This window comes from Volvox carteri (assembly GCF_000143455.1).
Source record: "Volvox carteri f. nagariensis unplaced genomic scaffold VOLCAscaffold_23, whole genome shotgun sequence".
NCBI classification, from domain to species: Eukaryota; Viridiplantae; Chlorophyta; class Chlorophyceae; order Chlamydomonadales; family Volvocaceae; genus Volvox; species Volvox carteri.
The window spans coordinates 1,522,421-1,541,677 of NW_003307566.1; the positions used below are offsets into that span (position 1 = coordinate 1,522,421).

Below are 19,257 nucleotides of genomic sequence, written 5' to 3' on the forward strand. Positions count from 1 at the left end.
TGAGGGGGAGGGGGAGGGGGGGCCATATAGTGTACGGCAGCGAGGGGATGGAGAGGGTCGTAGCCTGTAGTCACTTACACATGCATGCACATACACATACATACATACATACATACGTACATACATACATGTGTATTTTTCATACGCATACACGCGGGGAAAGGTCTGCGGAAAGGACTTCTTGAAACTGTTCTGAGGCCGCTAGCCCCTCGGACCCTCTGCTGCCCTGCCGCTGCCAAGAGGGCTTCGTTCGCTGTGCGGAAAGTGAGAGGGAGGAAAGTGAGAGGGGGGAGCAGGCCGTGTGCGTGCATCCTCTTTTACGCACGCACATACACAGTTAACATACATAACTCTCCCGTACCTGTCGGAGTGCCGTACTTCATGCCTAACAGCACCTCGGGGGAGCGGTACCAGCGCGTGATGACGTACGGCGTCAGCGGCACGTCGACGTTGCTGTCGGCACCGCCGCTGATGTAGCCGTCCGCGGCGGGCAGATGTCTGGCGAAGCCAAAGTCGCAGAGCCTCAGTACACCAGCGGCATCCACGAGTACATTTGCGGGCTTGACATCCCGATGAACAATCTGAAATTGAAATTTGAAATTTGGATCGAATTAGACATATACGAAGCGAACGATTTGGACAAGAAGTTCCGTCAGTAGCTGTCACAGCCCAACAGCGTTTTTGTTTCTCCAATGTTTTGCAATAAAACACAATGGTGGCAATCCTAGTGGAAATGAAACAAAAGAAATACCTCCCCAGGGCGGAGGTGGAGATTTATAATAATAATACTCAGGTGCGGATGGATTATGGGACATATCGAGCGACACATCGAGCGACACATCAAGCGACGCATCGAGCGACACATAGAGCGACACATAGAGCGACACAGGCCTAGTGAGGGCGTTACGTAATACCGATAGTGAGCGGGTCCCTGCTAAAATATTATGTGCGCTGTTAGATATACGTAAAATACGAATATGTACGGCACCTTGCCCGCATCGCCTACCTTTTGCAAGTGCAGATATCGGAGCGCTTGTACCAGTTGAAAGGCAAAGCGCTGAAGGAGCTGTTCGGGGATGCCGTGGGGGAAGCGCGTCTCCCGGAGTTGGTGGGCTGATTTGCCGCCGTACTCGAAGGCCATGCACACCCGTCCTGCGATTAGATTCCAGGTTCCGGAGCTGTCAGAGTGAGGGAGACGGCATTTTCCCTCCACCTTCTTTTGCGTTTTCAGAACCCGCCAAATTAGCGGGGGGAGCCGTTACGGGAAGGGTCCAAAGGTTTGTCAAATACATAGCGCGATGCGCCTTGCAACCGACGGACCAGCTGGCAACTCATCCCAGGTCAGGACAGTGCTTAGCGCAAGAGTTCTTAAACCGTCTAAGCCGAGGAAGCTGTTGTTGCACTATGTGTGTTTATGCAGATGTGGACGCAAGCAAGCGCTAACCTGCGGTGGAATCGATAACGAATAGTGTTGTAAAGTAGTGCGGTTAGTGGAAGTCAGGTGCATCGAGAAAGGAAGCGCGCCACCCAGTTAACATTTTATTGCGTAGGAATATGGACAATATCGTAAAAAGGCTTGTCAAGCAGTCGTGACATGATTTGCTGTGGATTAACGAAGCAGTGCATCGCGAGCACAGCAGGGCTTGGAGCAAGCCCTGCGACATCCGCTGGCAGTTCCGCAAGGGCCCACCTGACGGCGTCCTGAAAGCGCACTGTAGCTTTATGATGTTGGGATGGTTGACCGCCTTGAGAAGTTGGACTTCTCGCAAGGCTATCCGCATTACCTGTGCGCGAGGGTGAGGTCAAAGTGGCCGTTGAAACTATGTTGAAAATGAAGCAATCTACTTATAGATAGGTCGCAGCATCTTGGGCTGAAGTGGTTCATGGCTCTCTCGCCCTGCTGCTCGACATCCAAACTCGACATCCAGAAAGTGGTCAACAAGAACGGCAAGGTTCGGATCCACGTCAGTGTAAGAGGCATACCGTATCTTCTGTGTGCGCTTGCTTCCACGTTTTCAGCGCAATAAAAATCGGTCGAGGCATGAGCTCAGCTTCATGAGGGTCCGCTCCCAACAGCATTGCTGCAGTTTGCGAGCTGACCTCGCAAAGTTGTACATCGCCATAGCTGCCATGGCCCAGCCAGCAACGATGTCGGAAGACCTACATGAAAAGCAATAAGACCTAACCGCTGGTCCAAAAATGGGTGGGGCTGCAACTAATGCGGTTCCCTACATTTTAATCGTGCAATCTTGAAAGACTGAAATGCGATAAAAAGCCTATCCAACTTACCTCCATTCGCAAGCGTCAACCTCAGCTGACGTTGGCGAAGACGTTAGGCATCGCCCAGGGCCGCTGACTCTACCGCAAGCATAATTTGGGCAACTTATTGCACTTAGATATTCGCCCTGTAGTAATACTTGCCTTACTGGCAGCTGGTTGGTCTACATTGCATAATCCGTAAGCTTTACAAAGTACAACAGGATTCGGCTGATTCGCACCAGATATCGTATGTACAACCCTTCAGTAAAACTTGGGGTCTTTAAGCAGGAATAGATCAGTCTTCTCGACTTTGCTATGATACCCATACCTTTTCATTGCGGTGAAAGCCGGTTGTAAAGCAACGCGTCACAAGTGTATACTCAGTCCTGCGTAGCAGTAAATTTTGCTTAGCACATTATTTAAATGTTGTGGTCTTCCACGCTTTGCAGGCTATTTCGCGCTTCCAACACACTTTGCGGGCCCCAGCGAAAGCCCAGCAGGGCCTCCGTTTGCCCAGTTCTTCGCTTTTCACCCATTTTGTCTCATTAAGATGCTAGATTCAATTCACTTATGATACTCCAGCGCTGCGTTTCTCATAGCTTTTTTCTTGCTTGGGATGTCGGCCAACGGCAAAACCGACGTAGAAACCGTCGCACAGTCGCAGAGTGTCCGGAACTCCAGATGCCCGGAAGTCTTAATACAGGAGCCTCTCGCACGAATCGATGGTGCGTGGTGCCAACTTGTACGCAAACACCAACAAGGTAGGCGGCACCGATCGCTCATGTTTCTATGAGAAACACGCTGAATGATTGGCTTTCAACCGACCTGTTTTCAAATTTGTTTGACGGATATGAGGAATAACGCAGTCAGCTTATAGTTTGACGAACACGTTTGACGAAAAACGGTGTGCAAAGGCGCCATTTTGACATGGGAGTTGGGCAACGGGAAACAAAAGTGGCACAAAGCGCTTACTCAACAGTGGCAAAACTGTCCTGAGATCCTTTCTGTATGCGCCCTGTAATTGTACTCGAGGTTGTGCGACCAATGACCGTGAAGCTGAGATCTTGGCAACAGCGCGAATTAGTGTGACATTTAACGCATACGCTGGCGCCTCGAAGAGTTTTTGTATTTTAGGAACTGGACGCGTTGTCGATTATTGTCAGCACGGGGCAATTGCAACTGCTCTGTCTGGGAAACGAGCTATAGCGAGGTCCCCGTGCACGTGAGAGTCATGGAACGGGGACCCCAAAACGAACGGCGCAAGGCCTCACACGGGGAACGTAAACCCTCCCCGTCAAAATCGCAACAATTTGCATTTTTGTTTGGTACTTTTTCAGCAGCTCCAAAACGTTCTGATGCTGTAAAAGCTGCAAGCTTATTAGGTGTAATGATGAACGAAGGTTCAAAACGTACTCCCCGAACCGTTCCTTCTCTGTAATCCATACCCCGGTGCTGTCCTCCAGTATAAAGAAATGTTATTCAAGTACACTGGGCCGTCGTTGTGCTGTCATATATAGCGGTATCAACAATTACTTGCCCGTAGCCCAGAAGCCATTGAAAACAAAACCTGCCCTTAAGAAGACAGAAATAGTAGCGAAAGCACAGAAAGAAACTGCGGAAAACTCTGCCACCAAAGAACATGTGCCCTTGCTCCACATGCAGCCTGATCAAGACGAAGGTCCCGTAGAAGAGTATTTCTATAATAATCGTATACATGATGATGTGAATGCCGTGGGTGAGGAGGATGCATGATCGGGTGAGGGTTCGGACATTGATAAGGATGATGGGCCTGACGGCCCGAACTCCCGCCAGCTAGTGACGGAGGTATAATTTAAGTTCGTCCACCAAACCGTCGCATCATCGGGGCGCTAGGGCGCCTGACAGCTGCACGGGCGGGGTCTGGTGACACTCGGGCGCTGGAACCTGGGTTGGGCGATGTCGGAATCTGGACGCGCGCTTGGGGCCGTGGCCTTGTGAGGGTATTTTGGGGCTGTATGCAAAAAATAAGGTGAGGAGGATGCATGATCGGGTGAGGGTTCGGACATTGATAAGGATGATGGGCCTGACTGCCTTCAGGACTCAAATGTTGTCTGGGACATCAGTGATCGACACGCCGGCAACCCACCAGGCGGCAAGCAGCCAACCAAGGGGGGCGAGCAAGCAACAGGGGGTGGCCAGCGGGGGAACAGGGGCGGGCGGAGCCAACGCCTGGGAAGGGGCGCCAAGCTCGCGGCTTTGCTACAGAGACAGCGTGGGGGGTCTAACAGGAATCAGACCAAGTGAACTGAGGGTTAATCTAGGACTTCCTGTTTGGGGAGAGTGATGGGATACTGAATGGGTGCATACTGGATGATCCTGCTGCGTGTGTGCATGAAATGAGTGTTGATATGCCACAGGTACATCTCGCTGGTGAATTGCCTGTTTATTTACAAGAAGCTGTGAACATTTCATCCTCCTCACCTTATTTTTTGCATACAGCCCCAAAATACCCTCACAAGGCCACGGCCCCAAGCGCGCGTCCAGATTCCGACATCGCCCAACCCAGGTTCCAGCGCCCGAGTGTCACCAGACCCCGCCCGTGCAGCTGTCAGGCACCCTAGCGCCCCGGCCCAAAGTCAAGCGTTCGGGCTTATTTTTTGCATACAGCCCCAAAATACCCTCACAAGGCCACGGCCCCAAGCGCGCGTCCAGATTCCGACATCGCCCAACCCAGGTTCCAGCGCCCGAGTGTCACCAGACCCCGCCCGTGCAGCTGTCAGGCGCCCTAGCGCCCCGATGATGCGACGGTTTGGTGGACGAACTTAAATTATACCTCCGTCACTAGCTGGCGGGAGTTCGGGCCGTCAGGCCCATCATCCTTATCAATGTCCGAACCCTCACCCGATCATGCATCCTCCTCACCCACGGCATTCACATCATCATGTATACGATTATTATAGAAATACTCTTCTACGGGACCTTCGTCTTGATCAGGCTGCATGTGGAGCAAGGGCACATGTTCTTTGGTGGCAGAGTTTTCCGCAGTTTCTTTCTGTGCCTTCGCTACTATTTCTGTCTTCTTAAGGGCAGGTTTTGTTTTCAATGGCTTCTGGGCTACGGGCAAGTAATTGTTGATACCGCTATATATGACAGCACAACGACGGCCCAGTGTACTTGAATAACATTTCTTTATACTGGAGGACAGCACCGGGGTATGGATTACAGAGAAGGAACGGTTCGGGGAGTACGTTTTGAACCTTCGTTCATCATTACACCTAATAAGCTTGCAGCTTTTACAGCATCAGAACGTTTTGGAGCTGCTGAAAAAGTACCAAACAAAAATGCAAATTGTTGCGATTTTGACGGGGAGGGTTTACGTTCCCCGTGTGAGGCCTTGCGCCGTTCGTTTTGGGGTCCCCGTTCCATGACTCTCACGTGCACGGGGACCTCGCCATAGCTCTGGGAAACCCTGTCATCAAGCAACACCAGGCGGTTCGGCGGAGGCGTAGTCGCCCACCAGACTTCGATATGCATGCCACCTCCCTCGAAACCTGGTAGCCGGGGCCTCGAATCAGATCATCCTCGCTCCGAAAAAAATCCTCCCACGACTTTGACAGCGCCCTTCACGGATGGAAAAAACAAAACAAAACCATTCACGCATTTGCGCTGGAAGACTCGCCTGACGAGAAATGCACATACGAGCAGCCAGTAAAATCAAGCCGTGGTAGTCCGGGGAATGCGTTCACCCCACAAACGCAGGAGCTGCACCAGCTGCGTCGAAGCACATCCTGAATCTTAGCCATATACCTCTGATCGCTGCGTGTCACAAAGGGGCGTTTGCCGTACCCCAACCGACCAGTGATGAAAAGGAATTTCAGTGCGCGCAGTGCGAACTGTCGTGCAATACACTGTGTAATGCCGTAATTGTCACAAACGCAGTGGGTTGCTGCTGCACAACGATTGTTGCGCAAATGCACAAGTCCAACGCGGTTTGAGACCTCACAGCGCCTCTCTCCCAGGCGCACGGCTGCCCCTGCGATGTAGGGGATCCCCGTTTGCAGTCGTAGATCTGTGCAAGGTCTCCGAACAGCGGCACATCATGTTTGACCTCGCAAGTCTTCTCGAGTCTGTGCATGTGCATGTGGCCTGCCTTAGGCTCCCCCACCGCTAACAAAACCTGCACCCCATAGCCACTCCTGCAGTCCTGCTTCCACTTCTCCTCAGGCTCTCACCTGCGCTTCCTTCCAACACCAGTACTGACCAGACCGCACGCATTAAGAGCAGCCGCGATAGCAAGGGACGGCACGGCCACATTCGCGGACTTCCCACCTCATCCAAGCCGCACAACTCAATGGGCGACTTGAGTGCCCATTCCCCCTATATACATACATACACACACAGCGCACGCACGGGGAGGCAGCCGCCAGCAAATAGTGAGCCAAAATAGTAAAATGTGGCCCCATGTTAACCCAAGCTGTATTCCAAAGCCATGCCTGCAGTTCTGCTTCCACTTCTCTTTGCACGCTAGCGCTCAGTCCACACCCCAGCGCAACACGCTCGCAACACGACGCCTGCTTCAGGAAAAAGAATAGAATCCGTTAATCTTGAGAAGTTTCCATCTTCCTTAAGTGATTCAAAATCGCATCAGACGCAGGCAGCGGATCAACACAGTGGATCTACACCTCCCCCGAGGGTTTCAGCCCCCTAGGCTTTCAACCCTCACTCCTCCTCACAGCAGCACAAAAGCGCACACATACGTACATACATACATACCTACGAGGCCCTGCCCTGGCCAGCGCGCCCTGCCCTTTCGCGAGCTCGCGGGCACACGTTTCCGTAAAGAGTGCGCTTTCCATCCATCAAAAACTCATAACCAGCCTCCACCTTTTGCCCGCCCGACCCAACAATCAGCTCGCGCAGCTGTCCAAGCCGCTCCTTGCCGTCCCAACCGTTTCCGTGCAGTATGAAGGGCGTGGCGGAGGTGAGGTTGTACACCCAGCGCCGCTGGCTGCCGCTGGTGCTGCCGCTGGGGGCCAGATGCTGCGAGGCGAGGAATATGCTATAGAAGAAATCGGATCGGTAATCCAAGGTGATGCCGTAGGGGTTGTCATCGAAGAGGTGCGCACAGGTAAGGAGGGCTTGGTCGTCGGGCTCCACGCAGCTGCATGCGTCGGGGTACCAGCTGGAGGTGGTCACCACGCCGTTGACGTGGTCTGCAACAAGGGGCCCCATCCACCCGGGGGCAGGGGCAAGGGGGGGAATAACCACCCGGGGGGAACAGAGCTTCGGAAAAAAAGCCACGTATGGCAACACTTGCGCTGTGACACGCGGTCAGCTCAGAGGAATCCCAACCTCAAGGTGGGTGGGCTGCACGCAGCAACCCAGCAAAGTAATGGTGGTGTTATGGGACTTGGGACTTGAGAGCGGGTGTGAGAGGGGGGGATTCAATCAGGGGCAGGCAGACAGACAGAGAGACAGACGCACGCGGAGGAAATCAAACCAGGTGTGCTGAATGTGCGGAGAAAGTGTAATGGAGCGGATGCCTAGAGGTGGAGGGAAGTGGGAGTGCCTTGCGCTGCCTGAGCCTCCATGAGTTTAGTCCGTGTAATGGCGACGTCTCCTCCAGTGAAAACCCTCCAGTGAAAACCCAAAGTCACCCGCTCACCTACGACGTCTTTAAGGTATTTGGCCACCACGACGGCCCGGCCCATGAAGCCACCGCTGTTGATATACTTGTTCGGCAGCAAGCCCCGGACCTCCAGCTCCTCCCGTGCAGCAGCATCCGCCCGGCGCCACTCCTCCGCCTCCGCTTCGTCTGACAAAAGCTGCCGCCTTCTCTCCTGTCGCCGCTGCCTCTCCTGCCGCCGTTGCTGCTGCTGCTGCTGCTGAACCCCCTTGCCTGGTACCACGCGCGCCAGAGGTGCAGGGCCGTACATGCGGCAAAACGGCGCCAACCCCCGCGGCCAACAATTAACCTCCGTCGCAACCGACATAACCGGTGCGCCCACCCTTAAGTACGCCTCCCGCAGCACCGCCGCTGGCGCCTGCGCCACCGTATCTATCGCATCTACTGTAATGACAATATCCGAGGGCGCAATTGAAGGCGACTTCATCACGGCTTGGTGAAGCAATGGCAGCTTCTGCAGCTTCTGCTCAAACTTGTTGCCGGCCAACAACGGTTTCTCGTTGTCAGTTGTGGGCGTTAGGCCAACCACATGGACCGTTAGGTTGTTCACGGCGGCTGTGTCCAGGAGGTAGTGGCAGAGGTCCCCTACGAGGCCGTCGCGCGCGTCGCGGTTTAATACACGCAGCGGCACGAGGAGGTGTACTGCGGGGGGTGGCGCGCGGCTGCGGGCGAGGAATATGCCGGTAAGCGCTGCGAGCTGCGGCGGCTCCGCCGCCGGCCGGGGCCAGGTGCCCTTTCGGAGATCATCTTCAGAGACGGGAAGGCCGTCAAAACCTCCCCAGTAGGCCTTCAGATTCGCTGCCGCAGCCGCGCCTACGATGTCCGCGGCACGCTGCCGCGCTACCAGGACCGCTCCGGAAACAGAAACCACACCAGCAGCAGCAGCAGCGGCAGCAGCAGCACCAGCACCAGAGCCTGTCGGAATCAGTACGACTGCTGCATGTACGGCACCACGTGCTAGGAGATCCCGAACAAGCTTCAGCTCCGCGTCGCGCGCGGTGTTACTTAGCGCGTGGTGTAGGTTGACCTGTACCACCATGGACAGCGACGACCCTGACGTTGACGTCATACTCCGCCGCTTCTTCTTGCCACCTTTATTCCCTTTTTCCTCCTCCTCCGCTCCCTCCTCCCCTTCCTCCTCCTCCTCCGACAACGACTGTAACAGCCCCGCCAACAAGCCGCCATCACCACCGGCCTTCCTCTCGCCGCCGCCGCCGCCGCTGGCCCCCGCTGCTTCCCCCTCCTCCTGCTCTTCCACGCTAAGGAGCCGTACATTGCCGACCCCGCCGTTAAGCGCAGCCGACATGTTCGCCAGCCGTGGCGACGACGGCAGCAGCCTGACCGCCACACCGGGCATCTGCTTCGCCACCTCAAACGCACACAGCCCCGGCCCGCCTAGCTCCACAAACACGCAGCCGCCGGCACGGGTCTTGTCCTTGGTCTCACCGCGATCCTCACCCTCATCCTCATCTGGGTCGGCGCAGGCCGTCGGCGAGGTGCCGCGAAGCGCCTGTTGGACTTGGGTACACGCCCAGAGCAGCTCTCCACGCGGCTCGCCCACATGTGCGGCAATCTGCGCGGCGGCTCCAAAGTGTACGACTTCCAGGGGCGAAGACGCACGCTCCCTCAAGTGCCGAGCCAGGCATCGTTCTAGAGGCCTCGAGCCCGAGTTGCTCAGTGTGAAGATGACCGCGATCACAGTTGCTAACAGCAGGACCGGCAGCAGGTACCCGCACCGGCCTGGATGGGTTTCGGAGGACGAGAGTTTGGAGTTTGAAGACGGGGCGAAGGGGAAGGGAGGACAGAGAGTCTGGACTGTAGTTGTGAGAAGACGCGGCGAAGGGGAAGGGAGGACAGAGAGTCTACAGGTTGGAGAAGACGCGGCGAAGGGGAAGGGAGGACAGAGAGTCTACAGGTTGGAGAAGACGCGGCGAAGGGGAAGGGAGGACAGAGAGTCTACAGGTTGGAGAAGACGCGGCGAAGGGGAAGGGAGGACAGAGAGTCTACAGGTTGGAGAAGACGCGGCGAAGGGGAAGGGAGGACAGAGAGTCTACAGGTTGGAGAAGACGCGGCGAAGGGGAAGGGAGGACAGAGAGTCTACAGGTTGGAGAAGACGCGGCGAAGGGGAAGGGAGGACAGAGAGTCTACAGGTTGGAGAAGACGCGGCGAAGGGGAAGGGAGGACAGAGAGTCTACAGGTTGGAGAAGACGCGGCGAAGGGGAAGGGAGGACAGAGAGTCTACAGGTTGGAGAAGACGCGGCGAAAGGACAAAGGCTGGTGTAGGGGGGGTTAGTTAAGTAGGAAAAGGGATTTGACTGGGTCGAGAGCACGCAGGGTTTACATGTGAGCATGAGGGGGAAGTGCTTCCTCCCCCCCACGCCCCCACGCCCACCTTCACCCAGTGGCCCACATGACCCCCACACACATATTCTTGTCTTGCGTCGCGAAGACCCCAAAAAACCTACCGCCACAAGGCACACAAAGGTGATGCACATTTTTACTTTTTTACTCCCCGGGCTCGGCTGAGATGCATGGGAGGGAATGCTTGCTTACCTTTGGCGAGTTTGGCTGGAAAGCTTTTGATCAGGGTTACTCCCCGTCTGAACATGGCCGGGCACCCACAGCACCCCAGCCACACCAGGCCCGCGGGGAACAGGGAAGTGACGCCCGTAAGGTCCCGAGCTGAGGCCGAGCGCAAGATCACGAGATGGGAATGTGCTGACACAGCTTAGGATTCACCTAGACTATAAGATTGGGGGGCTTGCACAAAGTAATGGACCGGTGAACCAAGGACGCAGTGATGGAATGTGTTGCGAAGTGGACAGGAACTGGCAGGCGTATTGCTACAAGTGACACCGTGGACCAATACTCTCCACAGGCATTAGGATTGGAGTTGCTGCTTGCATGCAGTTCTTAAGGGGGCGCGATGGGAGTGCCCATCGCTGCCTGGTGTGAAGTAGCAGTTGTTGCCGGCGAGCCTTCCTCCGCACAGAGCTTTCAAACTTGTATTTTTAAGGATCGGATGATTCCTTGCAGCCACAGATCGCACGACCTACCAAATATTTAAAATCCAGGCTTTCTCTCCACAAATGGCCTGAATATGGCTGTGCGACCAAATTCCCTTACAATTGGTTTAAGCAATTTATTATAAAAAGTGCAAGTGGTAGTCCATCAAGTGCATTAGGCCACTACTGCAGCGCTGCTGCGTATTTCATGCACCGCGCGTGCTGCAACATTGTTTACAACTGCTCGCTTAACTTTGCAGTACGCGAAAGTCACGACGATGAATGAGTGTGATAGATACAGAGATTTCAGAGGAAAAAAAGGAAGCTTCATTTGCCGGTCTTTCCATGCCGACCACGGCATTGCCGTACAGCTAAAACGTGCGCTGCTGCTCAGGTATATGCACGACAAGTAGCATCTTGTTTGCGCTCGATGCCGTGGGAGTCGGCCAGCTTGTCAGTAGAGGCACCACTCAGGAAACCACCTGCTGGACCTGTGGGAATCGGATGCCCATCCGTGCAAGCTCAGTCACATGGACTTACCGTGTGGACTTTATGGCATTGAATCGCAGTCACGTCATCTGCATAAGTGGTGCTGCTTTTGTTGAGTTGGCGTCCCGAGGATTTGACCTCCCAAGGATTCGCTGCCCAGCTAACATACCGTTGAAGAACTTCTTTTGTTCGAAACTTTTCAGTTTGGCACAAAAATCGCAATCCCGCGATCTGGCCCTGCTCATTGGGAACCCACTAAGCACCGCTGAGCATGGAACTGCAACAGCTGCAACTGCAACTGCAGTTGGCTCGTCCAACGGAGAACTGAAGTTGTAATGCTAGGTCTATTTACCATGCTTCAGCAGCTGATCAAGTGTTGCCTTTAATGAATTAATTGCAACAATGGAGGGGTTCCTGAAGGCCATAGGTGCTAGTGGGGTCCGGGGACCCCAGAAAACGCAACCGTCATTGCTCGCAGACTGGCAGGATTACTCAAGCCGTGGCTCCGATCTTGAGGCTGGTGGTGGCGCGTCAACAAGTTCTACTTCAGCGCTGTTTCAGTCTGCAGAGCAGGCGGGCACCAAGGTGACAAGTTTCCTTTCCGAATCCTTTAAAACAGTACAAACTGGAGTTACAACTGGAGTAAATTCTGTCGCAAGTGGAGAAGCGTTCAGGTGCGGGTCGACCAAGCAAGGCGACAGATGTGCAGCAGCAGCATCGACGTGACTGGCTTGCTAATACCCGTTCTCGCAGCATACCAAGCGGACAGGCGTTGGTCTACTTCTTTTCTTTTATGGCAGCTGGAGCTGTGTTTTTGATGTTAGCGTTCATGCTCTTTCTGCCTGTCGTTATCTTGGCACCCTCGAAGTTTGCACTCAGCTTCACCTTGGGTTGCCTCAGCATCATGGTCGGCTTCATGCAGCTCCGTGGCTGGAAGCAGCAGCTCCAGCACATGATGTCTTCCGAGCGATTGCCATACTCCATGGGTGAGTGCAAACCGCTTGCCGCTCGACTGACATAGCATTCTATTGGGCTCCATGCAGTGCACAATGCTGCCTTTCCACACTCCCCAAAACTCCACCTCTGAAAATCCGCAACCCACCTGAGGGACATGACTCATCTCACCTATCGGTTCCTCCTTGCCCGCTTTAAGCGAAGTCCTCCTCACATCACCACCACCACATCCTGTCCTCCCTCGCACCCTTATAACTGAAACCCCCTCTCCTTTGTCCCCTCAGGCTACATTGGCAGTGTCCTGGCCACTCTGTACGCCGCACTCATCATGCGGTCCTATCTCTTGTCGCTGCTGTGCTCGGGATTACAGGTAAGTACCCCGTTACCAGCCCAGCCATCGAAACGAGCCAGGGCGAACGGAAGCGGGGCCCCCACACGAACACGCTTTATGGCCACAGCTGGAGAAAGGACACAGTCCGAAGGCTGGGACCGAACCGAACTGCACCCTCAGGCTGGGACCGGCTGCAGGACCCTTGCGCGCCGGACCGCTGCACCCGTCCACACCCCACCCCGGGCGAACCTGGGGACTACTAGACCAGGGCCCAAAATACACCGTGACGAAACTGGGGCGATATCGGCATCCTCTTCCCTAGCCCCGCGCTGGGGCGGCGACTGCCGCGGCCCGCACTGCCGCCTCCGAAACCAAACCCCCAACTCACAGAGGCTCTCTGCCGCACCCCATCCTCCGAAACCAAACCAAATCCCGCACGTAAATCCCCTCTGCGGGTCCCCGGAGCTTTCTTGCTTGCGAGCCTACTTGTATTTCTGTCCCGCTTACTTGCACACAGGTCGTGGCGCTGCTATATTACTTGATGTCGTACTTCCCGGGCGGCGCCAACGGTGTCAAGTTTATGCTGGGCTTGTTCTACCAGGCGGCTCTTCGCTGCTTCAACAGCGTGTACGCCATGGTTGCCAAATGAGGAGGCCGTTGGGGGCCCTCGAGGCCCACGAGTAGCATAACTAGGAGGAGAAAGAGGAGCAGCGACAACAACAATAAGAACAACAGCCCATGGCAGCGGTGTCGGCGCAAGGAACTGGAGGAGGAGCTCGGAGGGCGCGGAGGAAGGAACGGACCGCGAGAGCAGTGCAGCAGCAGCAGCAGCAGCAGCAGCGGCGGGTTGTGTAGCCGCTCGTGAGCGACATGACGGGGGCACACCGTGGCCGAACACGCTTGGCGGAATGGGAAAGCCTCCACACGGAGATGGACGGGACACGGTTCGGGGGAGCGTGCCGCATGATGCCAGGGCTTGCTGGCGAGGGCAACTGCTTTTCCACCCGCTCGCAACCTAGGCGAATAATGTGATCCTGGCTCTTGGCTGCCTCACCACCAGCATCAGCACATAACATCGGCTCTCCAACCAAACACCAGCCACTGCAACCGGGCGGCATACGCATACGCATTCCATTAATCGACGCTGCGTCGCTGTGGAGGCGACGCGAGACAGCCCGCTGCAGCCCGCCCTCCCGGCTCGTTCCCTGACACCCGGCGGACGTGCGCATATGTGAACTTTGTGTTTCTTGACAGATAGGGACGGCGCAGGGGCGTTTCTTCTTGGCCGGCAAGTGGAGTATGCATGTGCATGGGGCGTCTAGAGACAGGGCTTTATGCGGTTGTTATCATATCTATCAGATTAGGGTCCGTGTTACCGGGGGGGTTGGGGGGGGAACCGCTCCAGGGAGCGGGGGCTTACCCAGGGGGGGTTGAGGGGGGGGCCGCTCCAGGGAGTGGGGGCGTGCATGCTCGGATGGTGCCAACCAGATGAGGCCTACACCAACTTTAGGTAGCGAACTGCTACGACTAGGTAGTCCTACTCAGGGGTACGCAGGGGAAATGGACGTGACCCGCTAATAAGGATCATATAGCAGCTGCTGCTGCTACTGCTCCTCCTCCGTGTTGCCGGCTCACTAGCCGCACGTATCCTCTAGCACCCTTCCACTCCTCTTCCTCACTGCCACCCTTTGTCTCTTGCGGTCATAAGACAGCGCTTTACGGTCGGCTGGCAGGGCTGTGGTGCCGTACACGGACCCCAGGCAGGGGTCTTCTGTATGTATGTAATATGCATTGCTTTGAAGGGGGCGGGAGAACGACTGAGGGGCACATGCAGCGCGGTTTCTTGGCTAAGCCATTTCTCAGACGGCCCGTAAGTGTGATTGGGTTCAACACATGTTGGCTGAAGTTGAGGGTAGATCCATTCATATGGGCATATACAGCTAACGGACTTGGTGTCCCTAGCGGTGATGGAGGCTGCTGCTGCTGCTGCTTCGACCACCGGATGAGAGTTTCCCTGCATTTTATGCTTGTTGTTGTGATTACAGCGGGCTACGATACCTATACTATACCTATACCGTACGGCGAAGAAACCGAGTCAAAGGCACATCGCCTGTCGCTGTAATGGACACAGGCCTGGAATGGAAGAACAGGTGTCCCGCACCGGCACGCACAACACCTCGGCAAGCTCGGCTACGACTAAGACCGGACTAGCACGGATGCCACCAGGGGGAGTTTGCCGATATGGCTCCCCTATGCGCCATGACAAACTCATGCCTACAAGTACATCGGCGTACTAGTGCTGCCTCGATGTGAAGAAGTGCGGCCAAATACACACGGGGCCGCCGCCTTCCCACCAAGCTGTGTCTGAAAACGATGGGGTTGAGATACAAGGACACCAAATCGTCTTCACCACTTCTTTAACCCTCCCCACACCCCATCGATGCCCTTGGCGATTGGAAGGACCAAATCGCTTTGGCATCCACAAAAAATGTCTCCTAGAATGTTAGTTGCATGACAACTCAACAGGTTCGGAACTGCTGCGTACACGATGATAGTGGGAGACGGAATCTCGGCTTGTGGAACCATATGCAGGTCTTCATGTCTGCACGTAGTCTTATGAGCTGGGCCGCGGGGCCGGGCAATGACGAAGATGGCGGTAAAGAGTGACTTTACAAAAGGAACCGCGTGTGTCTGTGTGTGTGTCCGGGGAGGACGTCATTATTAGGCTAGCAGTATTAACGGATCAAATACTGGCTTGGGTGGGTGTGGCGATCAGGTGGCGGATGTTTGGACGTCCAGGGAAGGGTGTGGTGACCACCTGGGACAACTTGTGCAGCCGCGAGGCAGCTGGCAGGGAGTTGGGCGCTGCCGCTACCGCTGTCGCACTCGAGAGGTTGGGTTGTGGGTACCCGAGGCTGCCTGGGGAAGGACACGAGCTCAGGTTGGGCGCCGCTGGCGAGGAGCCGGGTTTGGACATTTCGTCTGCATAACTAGCCTCCGCTAGCAGATTCGCATGTACCGGATGGAATTGTCCATAACAGGCTTGGAAAACCTAACCGACCCTGACTGGAAAACCGTAAGTAACCCAAGGGCCACACGCCCTTTACCTGGAAAGACCAGCACCCGCCGCCGCTGCCACTGCCAGGAGGACAGCAAAAAGCACCGAACGATACCGGGGACAAGGGTGCGTGTGTGTATTCCTTTCCCCTCCCCCCCCCCGCGCAAACAAAGCCCCGGTGTGCGCAATTTCCGCCAACACACGGAAGGAGCCGCACAGATGAATAGCGGCCTCTTAGCGGTGACACCTCCAGCGCCAGGCACGTCTCCCTCATCAACTTCAATGAGGGCAATGCTGCAGCCTGCTGAGCAGCAGCCCACGCAAACAAGCAACTTTATCCTCGGGATCCTCCTGGGGCAGAACAGATGAACAGAAAGCTTTCCTTTTTGGTATAGAATGGACCGCTAATGCATGGTGACAGCGTGTTACCCAGGCCTGCTCTAGCCTTGCATGTCAAGGAGCCCACGTTTTCTGCTCTTCCACGGCCATCCTAGTTCAAAAAGCGCACAATCGCAACGTCCTAGTGCGTTGTGTGTGTTTGTGTTTGAGGTGGGGATACAACACACGCGTCGCATGCTAACGACACAGCGAGGCTGCGATAAGCTCTTCCAACAAGAGCAGGTGTGCTCATTGTTTCTGGTGGCTTTGCTTGCCTCTACCAGCCCCCCTCCGCACACACATACAGACACACACGCAGACACACACCGCTGGGTTTTAAACGCTGGCTGTGGTTCCAAGCGTCTGCGTGTCCGCCCGCCGCCCTTCTTACCTGCACCTCCTCCGCTTCCGCAACACACATCGCGGCCACACCCGCCTAGCCGCACCCGCACCCGCCTAGCCGCAATGAACAACAGGGCTGGTGACGGCCGTGGAACCAAGCACCAAACCAACGAGACCAGCGTGCAATACACCACGCATATCTCCTCAACGCTCCCCGCTTCCTCCAAAGTTTTAAAATCCGGAGCAGCTTTCCACCCCCAGCCCAGCAAACAACACTAACAAAGGCAGAGCCTGCTCTCCCTTGAGACTACACGGTGGTGCAGTAGCTGCAAGGACCACCTGCACCAGCTCTGCCACCAGCGCACCTGCACCAATTACACCTGTATTCCAGGCGAAAGCCAACACCGCAACAACAAGTTCCCCATTCCACAGGCCCCTAACAAAGCGCCGCTGCGAACACACACACACACGCACATACACACACACACAAACACACACGCAGTACCGAATCTATAAATCCCCTTTAAAGACATACTGCGCACATACATACAAGGAATTCCTCTACCTACCGCCCCTCTCCCCTAGCTCCCACCAGCTCCATGCCGCTCAGTTTCTCTCTACCCACGTTCGGGTTAGGCTCTCGCTCTACGTCAACAACCAAGGCCTAGCTCCCTGTGCGATTCGGGGCCCCCTCCAGCGTTTATCTTCTAATAATATATTCCTTAGAAGGAATAAACAGGCCCCTCTGCCATGCACAGTCCAAACTGTGTTCGCGAGGTGGCCTCGCCCCCCGCAGGTCCCTCAAACCCTCAAAAGAACTTGCTCAGCTTGACGGTGAGGAGGATGACCGCGACCAGCGTGATGACGAGTAGGAAGGCGCACATGCCCAAGCGCCAGTTGCTAGAGGACTTGAGCACATGCCTGACGCGCGCCGTAGCTGCTCGCAGGCGGTTGTGTGTCACGTCCACGTCATCCGCGAGGTCGTCTAGCAGCCGCGTCTGTAGGTCTACCTCCTCACCAATCGCCAGTGCGATGTGCTGGTGTGTATGTGCGGGGAGGAGGGGGGAAGGAGGGGGGATGTTGGGGGTCATGGAGGTGGGGTAGAGTCGGGGTTGGGGTGGGTTGGGGAAGGACACGTGGGCACGCTGTGATATCGGAGATACATAGATAGATAGATAGATAGATAAATAGATAGATAGGAATTTATCAAAATACATACGTACAAATATACGCAAGCAAGTATGGGGTATGCGGGGGGTTATGTAGAAGTATGGATGGGTGAGGGTGACTGCGCGGGCGGTGCACCCTCCATATGTGTGTGTATGTGCGTGCGTGTGTGTGTGTGTGTGTGTGTGTGTGTGTGCGTGTGTGTGTGTGGGGGGGTTATCAGTGGGGCTCCGCAATCCGTTGTCCGTTTGTGACAGCTCCGTTTCAGCATCTTAACTTCGGCTCACCGTCCCCGCCATATCCATCCTCGGGATCCCGATAGCCATCCACCCGTACCCGGGAAATCCGGTCCTCCTCTCCGAACAGCCACCCGTCTCAACCCGGCCCGCCCCGCGCTCGCCCGTCCCTTTCCGCCCACACCAACCTTGGTGTTGTGGACGACCTTCTCCATGGCCTCCAGCTCCTCGTCCTGTTGCCGCATGACCTGCTGCTGCAGCCCCAGCAGCCCGCGGTTGTCTAGGCCTGCTGTGGACTCCGTCTCCCGGGGGGGAGCGGCTGGCCCGCCACTGGCGCTGGGCCCCCCGAACAGCGCATCCCTGCGCGTAGGATGCACCGCAGGAGTTCAGGCTGGAGATGTGCATGAGGAGGAAGATGCATGCGGCCGGGTAGGGGGGAAGAGACACAGAGGCGCGCACGCTAGGAAGGGTGATCGGCTGATGGCCATAGGAGGGAGGCGAGGAGGGAGGAGGGAGGGAAGGCGGGGGGAACGGGTGAAGGGAGGGAGGGAGGGAGGGAGGGGGGGGCAAGCACATCCGTCATCCTGCCCAGCCACCTGTCTGATTGCCCTTGGCTCCGCTTTATCGCCAGCTGCATCTGTTCTCTCCGGTTTCGCAGGTCGTACAGCAGGTCCCGCCGCCGGTTCTTCTCCGGCTCAGAGCTGCAGGGCGGGGGAGAGGGGGAAGGGGGGCCAAAGGGATTGCTTGGAATCTCCCATGCGCGGGAGGCCCAAGATTTCAACATCTCTAAACGGGGAGGATGGGGGAAGGCTTTTAGCATCACTCTGCTTCAAGCTGGCCAGCACGATGCCGCGGCGGAAACCAAAAAAATTGAAGTATATATCGTCCTCATGCATTTAGGACCGGTGGCCTCCCGCACTGCAAAAGGACCTAGACCCCTATAACTGAAACTTCCGAGGGAACCAAGCATAGCGCTTACAGAGCTTCGGCGTCTGAAGTGTCCAGCCATCTTAAAAGCCGGTCCAGCTGCACGCCCAGCGTGCCCAGCTTCTTCCGCGCGGCTGCTGACAGGCGTGACGCCTCTGGGCCACCGTTTGGATATCGCAAGTTTCGCTCTTGGATTAATTGCAGCGTCTCCTGCACGTGGCAAAGCGCAAGCCAGCGCGCTCAAGCTGCGACTCCGTGACCCACACGGTTTTCAATCCAACACGTGCCTGCGCTAAATTCTTGCATTCTTCAAACTCTTTTGTCCAGCCGTCTATGTCTAGCCGAAACCCTGTAAGATGGGCACAGCCAAGTCCGTTAATTTCAAGCACTCGGGGCCAACAGTTGGAGTGGTTTGTGAGGAAGACACCAACCTGAAGGCATTTTTG

General features: G+C 55.8%; 4 protein-coding genes across 4 annotated transcripts in view; 1 reads left to right on the forward strand and 3 right to left on the reverse strand.

The window, feature by feature from the left end:
* The window catches only part of VOLCADRAFT_61368 (uncharacterized protein), a gene marked incomplete at both ends in the record, with an annotated part of 2,378 nt that extends 588 nt beyond the window's left edge, over nucleotides 1-1,790 (reverse strand). Inside the window, 3 exons of the mRNA XM_002951417.1 lie at nucleotides 362-581; nucleotides 1,007-1,152; nucleotides 1,691-1,790. Coding sequence (XP_002951463.1) covers nucleotides 362-581; nucleotides 1,007-1,152; nucleotides 1,691-1,790 — 466 coding nt within the window. The remainder of the gene's footprint in view (nucleotides 1-361; nucleotides 582-1,006; nucleotides 1,153-1,690) is intronic.
* Nucleotides 1,791-5,228: 3,438 nt separating this feature from the next.
* VOLCADRAFT_105107 (uncharacterized protein) lies at nucleotides 5,229-11,663 on the reverse strand (the record flags this gene model as incomplete). The annotated part of the gene is made up of 6 exons (XM_002951418.1): nucleotides 5,229-5,233; nucleotides 6,471-6,615; nucleotides 7,123-7,451; nucleotides 7,904-9,739; nucleotides 10,478-10,606; nucleotides 11,588-11,663. 6 exons carry the CDS (start codon nucleotides 11,661-11,663, stop codon nucleotides 5,229-5,231), a joined length of 2,520 nt encoding a protein of 839 aa, XP_002951464.1.
* Nucleotides 11,664-11,820: 157 nt separating this feature from the next.
* VOLCADRAFT_61248 (uncharacterized protein) lies at nucleotides 11,821-13,352 on the forward strand (the record flags this gene model as incomplete). The annotated part of the gene is made up of 4 exons (XM_002951330.1): nucleotides 11,821-12,092; nucleotides 12,172-12,404; nucleotides 12,657-12,742; nucleotides 13,221-13,352. 4 exons carry the CDS (start codon nucleotides 11,821-11,823, stop codon nucleotides 13,350-13,352), a joined length of 723 nt encoding a protein of 240 aa, XP_002951376.1.
* Nucleotides 13,353-17,290: 3,938 nt separating this feature from the next.
* Nucleotides 17,291-19,117, reverse strand: syp5 (Qc-SNARE, Syn8/Syntaxin8-family; the record flags this gene model as incomplete). The annotated part of the gene is made up of 5 exons (XM_002951419.1): nucleotides 17,291-17,518; nucleotides 18,073-18,244; nucleotides 18,481-18,585; nucleotides 18,864-19,021; nucleotides 19,076-19,117. The coding sequence occupies 5 exons, from the start codon at nucleotides 19,115-19,117 to the stop codon at nucleotides 17,291-17,293; spliced, it is 705 nt and encodes a 234-aa protein (XP_002951465.1).
* Between the last annotated feature and the right edge of the window lie 140 nt (nucleotides 19,118-19,257).